General features: G+C 41.1%; 1 protein-coding gene across 1 annotated transcript; it reads right to left on the bottom strand.

Moving 5' to 3' along the window:
- Positions 1–4,604: 4,604 nt before the first annotated feature.
- Positions 4,605–6,750, bottom strand: LOC138650870 (uncharacterized). The gene is made up of 2 exons (XM_069740725.1): positions 6,463–6,750; positions 4,605–6,192 (listed from the first exon to the last, which is right to left on the bottom strand). The coding sequence occupies exons 1-2, from the start codon at positions 6,681–6,683 to the stop codon at positions 5,292–5,294; spliced, it is 1,122 nt and encodes a 373-aa protein (XP_069596826.1). The 5' UTR covers positions 6,684–6,750; the 3' UTR covers positions 4,605–5,291.
- Positions 6,751–12,188: the final 5,438 nt, after the last annotated feature.

Raw genomic sequence — 12,188 nt, 5'->3', positions numbered from 1 at the left:
GGATACATTTTTTGTTGGTCTACCTGACCGTGGTTATGTTTTTACAGAGCCCCTGATTTTCCCTTTGTTAGTCACTGTTTGAATGCTGCTGACTGGCATTATCAATTCCATGGATATCTTTTTGTATCCCTTTCCTGTTTTATTCAGTTTAACTACCTTTTCCAGTAGATCCGTTGACAATTCTTTTGCTTTCCCCATGACTCACAATCCAGAAACATCATTGGCTGGATGAAAGATGCAAGAGACTGTCTGGATCCCAGAAACTCACTCAGCTTTTATGTACATACACTGATTACAGGCAAAGAGGTCACAGGTGCGGATGTTACCTTTAGCAACCATTCAAACCCATTTGTGTCAACTTCTATGCATGTTATCAGGCCAAAAACACCAGGGTATGTGAACTTTTGATCAGGGTCATTTGGATGTTTTGGGTTGTCATTATGATTTAAAAAGAGAAAACATAGTAGTTTGATGACAAATGGCTTCACCCAACCACTAACCATGAGTGGAGAAAATGTTTCGGCGTTAACATTTACATTCTCTGAAAAAAGCCAAAAAAGCAAAAATTCCTCCAGGGCATGTAAACTTTTGAGCACAACTATATATATATATATATATATATATATATATATATATATATACGCACAGTACAGACCAAAAGATTGGACACGCCTTCTCATTTAAAGATTTTTCTGTATTTTCATGACTGTGAAAATTGTACATTCACACTGAAGGCATGGAATGATATACTAAACAAAAAAAGTGTGAAACAACTGAAAATATGTCTTAGATTCTAGGTTCTTCAACGTAGCCACCTTTTGCTTTGATGACTGCTTTGCACACTCTTGGCATTCTCTTGATGAGCTTCAAGAGGTGGTCACCGGAAATGGTTTTCACTTCACAGGTGTGCCCGTCAGGTTTAATAAGTGGGATTTCTTGCCTTTAAATGCGGTTGGGACCATCAGTTGTGTTGTGCAGAAGTCTGGTGGATACACAGCTGATAGTCCTACTGAATAGACTGTCAGAATTTGCATTATGACTAGAAAAAGCAGCTAAGTAAAGAAAAACGAGTGGCCATCATTACTTTAAGAAATGAAGGTCAGTCAGTCCGAAAAACTGGGAAAACTTTGAAAGTGTCACCAAATGCAGTGGCAAAAACCATCAAGCGCTACAAAGAAACTGGCTCACATGAGGATGTGCCACAGGAAAGGAAGACCAAGAGTCACCTCTGCTTCTGAGGATAAGTTTATCTGAGTCACCAGCCTCAGAAATCGCAGGTTAACAGCAGCTCAGATTAGAGACCAGGTCAATGCCACACAGAGTTCTGGCAGCAGACACATCTCTACAGCAACTGTTAAGAGGAGACTTTGTGCAGCAGGCCTTCACGGTAAAATAGCTGCTAGATAACCACTGCTAAGGACAGGCAACAAGTAGAAGAGACTTGTTTGGGCTAAAGAACACAAGGAATGGACATTAGACCAGTGAAAATCTGTGCTTTGGTCTGATGAGTCCAAATTTTGAGATCTTTGGTTCCAACCACCGTGTCTTTGTGTGACGCAGAAAAGGTGAACAGATGGGGACTCTACATGCCTGGTTCCCACCGTGAAGCATGGAGGAGGAGGTGTGATGGTGTGGGGGTGTTTTGCTGGTGACACTGTTGGGGATCTATTCAAAATTGAAGGCATACTGAACCAGATTGTCCACCACAGCATCTTGCAGCGGCATGCTATTCCATCCGGTTTGCGTTTAGTTGGACCATCATTTATTTTTTAACAGAACAATGACCCCAAACACACCACCAGGCTGTGTAAGGGCTATTTGACCAAGAATGAGAGTGATGGGGTGCTACGCCAGATGACCTGGCCTCCACAGTCACCAGACCTGAACCCAATCGAGATGGTTTGGGGTGAGCTGTACCGCAGAGTGAAGGTAAAAGGGCCAACAAGTGCTAAGCATCTCTGGGAACTCCTTCAAGATTGTTGGAAGACCATTCCCGGTGACAACCTCTTCAAGCTCATCAAGAGAATGCCAAGAGTGTGCAAAGCAGTCATCAAAGCAAAAGGTGGCTACTTTGAAGAACCTAGAATATAAGACATAATTTCAGTTGTTTCACACTTTTTTGTTAAGTGTATAATTCCACGTGTTAAGGCCGGCTTCACACTCGCGAGTTTTACGGACGTAAGAGAGGTGCAGAAAATACGGATTGCACACGGTACAATGCATCTCTATGGCCAAGCTTCTATCTGCCGTATTTTACGGTTCCGTATTATACGGTCTTCTACGGCCGTAGAAAATCGCAGCATGCTGCGTTTGTCACCGTATTGCGCAAAAAAATCGCCAATGAAAGTCTATGGGGGCGAGAAATATACGGATTACACACGGACCAACAGTGTGACTTGCGTAAAATACGCCAGACATCTCCAGACATCGCCAGGTGCAAGGAATTGAGCCAAGCCCTCAATCATGAAACTCAGACATGCTAATTAGCTCAAAAAGCCACACAGACATCCCGGAAGTCTGGTGCTCGCCTCCACAGAGTTCCAAGCAGCATGGCAAACATCATCAATGTTGATATGCTCCTCATCCTGGTCCAAGAAAGGCCTGAAATATGGGACCAGAGGGATCCCAACTACTCCAACCGGGCCAGGAAAGAGGCAGCTTGGAGGGCCATCTGTGGGCTACTATTCCCTGATTATGCCCAACGGCCACGTGCGGAGCAGACAAGTCTATGTAAGTACACTCATGTATTCACAAGATTTAACTTTAAAAGATGCTTTCCCTACATGATTACTTGAGCAATCATTTTTATCTTTATATGTCATTTATGGCCTTATTTGTCATTTTCTAAAGCTGAGGAACATGCCAAAGTGTTTCTGGACATAGTTCATGTTGATCTTGCCCTGCTAAATATTTTCTTGGCCTCATACCCCGTCCAGAGGGTTGTTGTCCCTTGTCTTATTTTTAGATATTTTTGAGCATTATTCTCATTATAGCACAAGTCATTTTCCTTTCCTATCCTAGCATATCTTACCTAATGTATGTTTGCAAGAACAGGGTTCTCTCCCCTCTCTACCAGTCTGATACTGTCAAGTTCTTAACTGTGGGCGATATATAGACCTCTGCATGTAACCCCTTTATCATCTGACTCACCATGGAAATTATTGTGCTATACCCACTTTTTGCTTTAACAATACAAATATGTCTGACAACTGGACTAAGCTATGTTCAGAATGATATAGAACATTATTTGTGCCCTTGTAATTGCAGTGGATGATGTTATGACAAGATGGCGCAGCATCCGGGACCAATACCGGCGGGAAAGACAGCAGCGGGCTAGGAGTGGGTCAGCAGCCCCACTGAAGAAGAGGAAGTATATATATTACGACCGTCTTTCCTTTTTGGATGCCAGTATGGATCTTAGGCAGTAAGTACAAACCACTCTAGACATTTGTAATGTAACTAAATTTTTATTTTTTTTGTGGATTAGGGTTATGACATTGCAAGTTCCATGTAAGGATGTGTCAATATAGTGCCAACAATAATGTAAACAAGCATAAATTCCAAAAGTGTCCTGGAGGAGAGAGGACCCTGGCCGCCAAGCATCCCAAGATTCAACAAGGGATGGGTGAGAATGTAGTATGCGAGTTTAGAGATGTTCAGGCAGTGTTTTGTGGTATGGGTTGTTACTGCATGGTATCTTATTGTTTGAAGAGGTGGTTGTGCCTGGTTTTTGTGTAGCTTGAAATGGTATGCCACATTATGATGTGTCGTGATAGTGTTTGTTACATTTGTGGGGCTCTACAAGACAAATCTTGGATATTCTTGTGTGAATATGAGATAATAGGGGAGTAGAGAAGGAGATGTTGTGTTTTTTGGTTTTTTTTTGTTTTATTTTAATATTGCACACCGATGTCTAATTAAACAATGTCAAAATAAAAATTTTATTTTATTGTTTTCTTTACAGAACACAGTCAAACCTCACAGAGAGGGAAACCGGATCAGAATCAGACCCTATCATTGATCCTGTAAGTGTGGAGGAAGAGGTTGCAGGACCATCTGTGGCTGCATCAGGATCCATCATTGAGGACCCATCAGCAGCATCATCACTGCAGGCAGCAGCAAGTGATGAAGATGCTGCACCATCACCCTCAGCAGCACATGTACCAAGGCCTGTGGAACATGGGCACAGCAGCAGCCCTACAGGCCCACTGGTGTCATCCCCACAGGCAGCTGGGCCTTTACGGAGATCCCGGCGAAGGAGAGAGCTTGAAGGCAGAAGAAGTGAAGTTGATGCTGGGGTCCTCAACTATTTGGCCAGGGCAGCCACAGATGATGGCGAGGAGGCCTTTGCCCGCAGCCTTGCCCGATACCTTAGACCCCTTCCCCGTGAGGTGAGGCTACGTGTCAGAGGGTGTATGCAAATCCTGATTGATTTAAGCACCCCTCCAAATAACCCCTATGAGGTTTTTGAATACCTGGAGCGAAGGCAGCTTGGCCAAACAAACCTCTTGCGCCTTCAATTCCCTCAACAGGAGCCAAATCAATCAGGATTTGCTGCACCTACTCCACGTATGCCTCCCCTTCAAACCCTCCCATCCCAAAATCTACAAAGGCCATTAGAGTACCAAATGGCAGGCTTCAACCCCCAATCCCAATATGGCCACTTCTCCAGACACAGTGATGTTGGCTGGTCCCAACCTGGGTTTGGACAACATGGCCATTTTGGGTTTGGGTATGATGCAAGGCAATCTGTACCTCAGCATGATGCCCAGAGCCAAATGGCTTTTGGTCAACACACATCTGGCCAATATGGACAAGGCCAGTATTCTGGGCCGCAAGCCACTGCATCCTCACAGGATGAACTGCCATCGGCCCAACAAAGGCCACCAGACCAGGACCCAGAGCTGCCAACATCTCCCCCACCAACTTACAGGGATCTGTAATTTAGTTTTGTTTTTTGTGTTTTGTTTTGGTAGCTGGCTACCATGTTAATGTTGTGTTTTCAAAACATTTCCACTTTGTTGTGGATCCTTGGTATAAAGCAACCCATAAAAAAGGCTTCTCAAAACCATATGGCAAAAATATGGGGTTAACAACCAAAAAAAAAGGGTTGCAAAGTTAGTAAAAAGTTTACAAAAAAGACAATTGATGTTTGTAGACTAATCATTTTTGCATCACACACATATTCAGAAAACAGAAACATATGGTAATTAAGGAAAAAAACACACACAGTACGTTTTCAGTGGTTGATAATAATATATTACAAAAACATATCTTTAAAATAACAAAAATCACAACTGAGAAACAGCATAATCTTGCCAGGGAGTAGAACCCTGAGGAGAAACAAAATAATTGGTCAAAACATCCCTAACTTTGATACCAGAAAGGGGACGGCGCGGAGGTGGGCCATGTGGTGTTGGACTACTGACACTACGCAACATGTGTTCATCATTACCATCTGAGAAGCAATCATGTATGCGGGTATAGTTGTGCAAAATTACAGATGCTTTGATTACTTCATTGACTGTAGCCTCACTGAGCTGCATGGCAGTCTGTAGGACACGCCATTTGGCCACCAGAATACCAAAGGTGCACTCCACCAGTCTGCGCGCCCTAGAAAGGCGCAAATTAAATATCCTCCGACGGTGGTCCAGGTTGCGCCGGGGATAAGGCCTCATGACGTGTCTGGTGAGTTGGAAGGCCTCATCTCCAACAAAAAAAAAAGGCAGTGCTTCTGCAGTGGAGCCTGGGAGTTGTTGTGGTGGTGGGAGGTCTAACTGGTTTTCACCTAGCCGCCGACCCATTATAGACGAATTGAAGACCCTAGAGTCTCCAGTTCGTCCATAGGCCCCAATATCTACAATTATAAACCTGTAGTTACTGTCAACTACAGCTAACAGAACTACAGAGAAAAACTGCTTATAGTTGTAGAATTGGGAGCCAGAGTTCGGCGGCTTACGTACCCTAATATGTTTCCCATCCACCGCTCCAATGCAGTTTGGGAAGTCACAATTGACCTTGAACCCACGGGCTATTTGGAGCCAATCAGCCTGTTTGGGCTCAGGCATCACAAGGTCCTTAAGTCTATCCCATATTTGGCGACAGGTTAACCGCACAATGCCAGAAATGGTGGAGCGGCCAATCAAAAATTCAAGGTGGAGACCTGCAAAGGACAATCCAGTGGACAGAAATCTGTAAGTGAAACAAACACAATAAATTAGGTTTGTTTCAAGAATGCACACAAAACATGAATAAGCACAATCATATTTGCATTTGTGGCCTACTAAATTAACACTGAAATGGGAAAAATGGCCTTAAGGGGCTGAAATATAACAGTTACGTCACGTTGTCACATCTGCTTTGGCCTTAATGTACACATATTATGGGTAAAAATTTTAAAAATAAGAAACATTTATAAAAAAGATCATCAACATACAGTATGTGAGGATGGAGAATACATACCGTAACGTGAGGAGAAGACGCTCCTCAGCAGAGATGGCTTTGCGCAGCCTTGTGTCCTGAAATGTTATTCCTGGGCGTAATATCTCCAACAATCTGTCAAAGGTTTGTATAGACATGCGACAGTACAGATAAAACTTGTCTGGATGTTCCCGCAGAGCTGTATATAGCCGATGAAAATGGCCTTTAGTGAGGCGTTTAGTCAGAAGAGGATGCACCCACATTCTTCTGCTCCTCCTTCGCGGATCCACAATCACAGGGTATGGGTGCCCAAACCGACGAGACAATAGCCAGTTAAACAAAACATGCTGCGTTGGGGTGAACTGCAGGTGGTCAGACATGGTCCAAATGTTACAAAAACACTCCAACAGTTGCAAAACCACAAAATGACCATATGGGAGTGAGACACATGTTGTAGAGGCCTTAAATAGGGTTGCTGAGGGTAATTTAAATCAATTTCATCCGCAAAAACCGTTATATGTCCATTTTGTCAGGTTGCGTGAAAAATACGCATTACGGTGGGCATACGGATTACATACGCAACATTACATGCGCAAAATACGCGACCACACCTTGCCTACGGAGTTCTTACGGACCACCGTATTTCTAATTTTGGAGCGTATTACGGCCGTAAAATACGGACCGTATTTTTCAACGCTGAGTGTGAGGCCGGCCTAATTCATAGTTTTGATGTCTTCAGTGTGAATGTACAATTTTCATAGTCAAGAAAATACAGAAAAATCTTTAACCCATTATCTCCCAATGTCCTTTTTTTGGGACGCCTAATCTTTAGCTTCTAGCAACTAAGATTTTATAATTTTTATAATTAGGTCCAATTTTTTGTGTTGTGTTTGTAAAATGAATGTTTTCAAAATAGGAAATCATGTCATTGTCATTTTTAATTGAATATTGGGATGCCCTTTTCTGAAAAATCCGTACTTGTAAAAATTTTAATTTGGCAAGCAATGGCTTAAATGAGAAGGTGTGTCCAAAGTTTTGGTCTTTACTGTAAATCAGATAGATAGATTAAAAGCCGGAAAATGATCTGCCGCGTACAGTACAATCACAGAGTGACAGATTAGAACAGAATAGATAGAATAGGTATATATACATAGAATACATATATATATATGTCAGTGACATAAACAGATATATACCGTATATACTCGAGTATAAGCCGAGAATTTCACCCCATTTTTTTAGGCTGAAATTCCCCCTCTCGGCTTATACTCGAGTCATTCCCAGGGGTCGGCAGGTGAGGGGGAGCGGCAGCAGTCTAATCATACTCATCTGCTCCTGGCGCGGTCCCTGCACTTCCCTTGTTCTCCAGGCGCTGACAGCTTTATCCTGTATTGAGCGGTCACATGGTACCGCTCATTACAGTAATGAATATGGACCCCACTCCATTCCCATAGGGGTGGAGCCGCATATTCATTACTGTAATGAGTGGTATCATGTGACCGCTCAATACAGGAAGAAGCTGTCAGCGCCCGGAAAACCGGGGATGTGCAGGGACCGCACCAGGAGCAGGTGAGTATAACGGGGGCAGTGCGCGATATTCACCTGTCCCCCACTCCACTGTTGGCGCCGCTCCATCTTCCACGTCCTCTGCAGTGACTCTCTGGTCAGAGGGCGCGATTAGTGTGCGCGCCGCCCTCTGTCTGAACAGTCAGTGCAGAGGACACAAAAGACACAGCGGCGCTCGGCGGTGGAACGCACACAGGTGACTATAGCAAGTGACCGAGGCCTGAGCGACGAGAGGTGAGTATGTTATTTTTTTTTAATCGCATCAACAGTGTGTGGGGCATAATAGTCTATGGAGCATCTTATGGGGCCATAATCACCATTTGTGCAGCATTGTATGGGGCAAATATCTCTATGGAGCATCTTATGGAGCCATAATCAGCATTTGTGCAGCATTATACTGGGGAAATATTTCTATGGAGCATCTTATGGGGCCATAATCACCATTTGTGCAGCATTATACGGAGCAAATATTTCTATGGAGCATCTTATGTGGCCATGTGCAGCATTATATGGGGCAAATGTCTGTATGGAGCATCTTATGGGGCCATAATCATCATTTGTGCAGCATTATATGGGGCAAATGTCTGTATAGAGCATCTTCTGGGGCCATAATCAACATTTGTGCAGCATTGTATGGGGCAAATGTCTCTATGGAGCATCTTATGGGGTCATAATCAACATTTGTGCAGCATTATATGGGGCATATTTTAATATGGAGCATCTTATAGGGCACATCATAAACTGTATGCAGCATTATATGGGGCTCCTTATTCAATATGCATATTCAAAAACACTTAACCTACTGATGTTTCAATTAATTTTACTTTTATTGGTATTTTTGAGAAAAAAAATGGCATGGGCTCCCGTGTAATTTTCGCAACCAGCAGAGGGAAAGCCGATGCTACACAATGCTCAAATCCTTCTTTCTTCATCAGATGTAATCTACAAGAAACAACAAAAAACAAAAAAATACCCGTCATTAAAAGCCATCTTCTTTCCTCATCATATGCAATCCACAAGGAACAACAAAAAAACGTAGAAATACCCAATGCTAAAATCCATTTTCTTTGTTCATCAGATGCAATTCACAAGTACAAACGAAAAAAAAACGAAAAAATAAGCGTTGCTAAAGTCCATCTTCTTTCTTCATCAGATGCAATCCACAAGGAACAACGAAAAAAAAAATAAATAAAAATACTCGACACTAAAATCTATCTTCTTTCTTCATCAGATGTAATCCACAAGGAACAACGAAAAAATGAAAAATACCAGACACTAAAATACATCTTCTTTCTTCATCAGATGTAATCCACAAGAAACAATTAAAAAAATGAAAAAATACCCGACACGAAAATCCATTTTCTTTCTTCATCAGATGCAATCCACAAGGAACAACGAAAAAAAACAAAAAAATACCCGATGCTAAAATCCATCTTCTTTCTTCATCAGATGCAATCCACAAGGAACAACGAAAAAACGAAAAAATACCCGTCGCTAAAATCGATCTTCTTTCTTCATCAGATGCAATCCACAAGGAAAAACGAAAAAAAACATAAAAATACCGCTCGCTAAAATCCATCTTTTCTTCATCAGATGTAATCCACAAGGAACAACAAAAAACGACCAAAAACACGACGCTAAAATCCATCTTCTTTCTTCATCAGATGCAATCCACAAGGAACAGCGAAAAAACGAAAAAATATCGACGCTAAAATCCATCTTCTTTCTTCATCAGATGTAATCCATAAGGAACAATGAAAAATGACAAAAAACCCGACGCTAAAATCCATCTTCTTTCTTCATCAGATGCAATCCACAAGGAACAACGAAATAACGAGAAATACCCGACACTAAAATCTCTTCATCAGATGCAATCCATAAGAAACAATGAAAAAAATGAAAAATACCCGACGCTAAAATCAATCTTCTTTCTTCATCAGATGTTGATATATCTTCTTTCTTCATCACAAGGAACAACGAAAAATGACAAAAAACCCGGCGCTAAAATCCATCTTCTTTCTTCATCAGATGCAATACCCGATGCTAAAATCAATCTTCTTTCTTCATCAGATGTTGATCAATCTTCTTTCTTCATCCCAAGGAACAACGAAAAATGACAAAAAACCCGGCGCTAAAATCCATCTTCTTTTCTTCATCAGATGCAATCCACAAGGAACAACGAAAAACGACAAAAAAAACCCAATGCTAAAATCCATCTTCTTTCTTCATCAGATGCAATCCACAAGGAACAACGAAAAAACGAAGATACCCGACGCTAAAATCCATCTTCTTTCATCATCAGATGTAATCCACAAGGAACAAGGAAAAAACGAAAAAATAACAGACGATAAAATCCATCTTCTTTCTTCATCAGATGCAATCCACAAGGAACAACGAAAAAACGAAAAGATACCCGACGCTAAAATCCATCTTCTTTCTTCATCAGATGCAATCCACAAGGAACAGCGAAAAAACGAAAAAATATCGACGCTAAAATCCATCTTCTTTCTTCATCAAATGTAATCCATAAGGAACAATGAAAAATGACAAAAAACCCGACGCTAAAATCCATCTTCTTTCTTCATCAGATGCAATCCACAAGGAACAACGAAATAACGAGAAATACCCGACACTAAAATCTCTTCATCAGATGCAATCCACAAGAAACAATGAAAAAAATGAAAAATACCCGACGCTAAAATCAATCTTCTTTCTTCATCAGATGTTGATATATCTTCTTTCTTCATCACAAGGAACAACGAAAAATGACAAAAAACCCGGCGCTAAAATCCATCTTCTTTCTTCATCAGATGCAATACCCGATGCTAAAATCAATCTTCTTTCTTCATCAGATGTTGATCAATCTTCTTTCTTCATCCCAAGGAACAACGAAAAATGACAAAAAACCCGGCGCTAAAATCCATCTTCTTTCTTCATCAGATGCAATCCACAAGGAACAACGAAAAACGACAAAAAAAACCCAATGCTAAAATCCATCTTCTTTCTTCATCAGATGTAATCCATAAAGAACAACGAAAAACGACAAAAAAACCCAATGCTAAAATCCATCTTCTTTCTTCATCAGATGCAATCCACAAGGAACAACGAAAAAACGAAGATACCCGACGCTAAAATCCATCTTCTTTCATCATCAGATGTAATCCACAAGGAACAAGGAAAAAACGAAAAAATAACAGACGATAAAATCCATCTTCTTTCTTCATCAGATGCAATCCACAAGGAACAACGAAAAAACGAAAAGATACCCGACGCTAAAATCCATCTTCTTTCTTCATCAGATGCAATCCACAAGGAACAACGAAAAAACGAAAAAATACCCGTCGCTAAAATCCATCTTCTTTCTTCATCAGATGCAATCCACAAGGAACAACGAAAAACAGACAAAAAAACGACGCTAAAATCCATCTTCTTTCTTCATCAGATGCAATCCACAAGGAACAACGAAAAAACGAAAAAATACCCGTCGCTAAAATCCATCTTCTTTCTTCATCAGATGCAATCCACAAGGAACAACGAAAAACAGACAAAAAAACCGACGCTAAAATCCATCTTCTTTCTTCATCAGATGCAATCCACAAGAAACAACGAAAAAAATGAAAAATACCCGACGCTAAAATCAATCTTCTTTCTTCATCAGATGTTGATCTATCTTCTTTCTTCATCACAAGGAACAACGAAAAATGACAAAAAACCCGCGCTAAAATCCATCTTCTTTCTTCATCAGATGCAATACCCGATGCTAAAATCAATCTTCTTTCTTCATCAGATGTTGATCAATCTTCTTTCTTCATCCCAAGGAACAACGAAAAATGACAAAAAACCCGGCGCTAAAATCCATCTTCTTTCTTCATCAGATGCAAACCACAAGGAACAACGAAAAATGACAAAATACCCGTCGCTAAAATCCATCTTCTTTCTTCATCATTTGTAATCCACAAGGAACAACGAAAAAAAGAAAAAATGCCCGACGCTAAAATCCATCTTCTTCCTTCATCAGATGTAATCCATAAGGAACAACGAAAAACGACAAAAAACCCGATGCTAAAATCCATCTTCCTTCTTCATCAGATGTAATCCACAAGGAACAACGAAAAACGACAAAAAACACGACGCTAAAATCCATCTTCTTTCTTCATCAGATGCAATCCACAAGGAAAAGCGAAAAAAACTAAAAAATACCC

The sequence above is a fragment of the Ranitomeya imitator genome, chromosome 1 (genome assembly GCF_032444005.1).
Source record: "Ranitomeya imitator isolate aRanImi1 chromosome 1, aRanImi1.pri, whole genome shotgun sequence".
NCBI classification, from domain to species: domain Eukaryota; kingdom Metazoa; phylum Chordata; class Amphibia; order Anura; family Dendrobatidae; genus Ranitomeya; species Ranitomeya imitator.
This window is presented reverse-complemented; position numbering and strand designations above follow the sequence as displayed.

Excerpts from the sequence above, each read along its gene's own strand:
- LOC138650870 (XM_069740725.1), bottom strand. The coding sequence starts at position 6,683 with ATGTGGGTGCATCCTCTTCTGACTAAACGCCTCACTAAAGGCCATTTT. Across the intron at positions 6,193-6,462 it reads CGTCTTCTCCTCACGTTACG|ATTTCTGTCCACTGGATTGT; the intron begins GTATGTATTCTC and ends TTTCACTTACAG.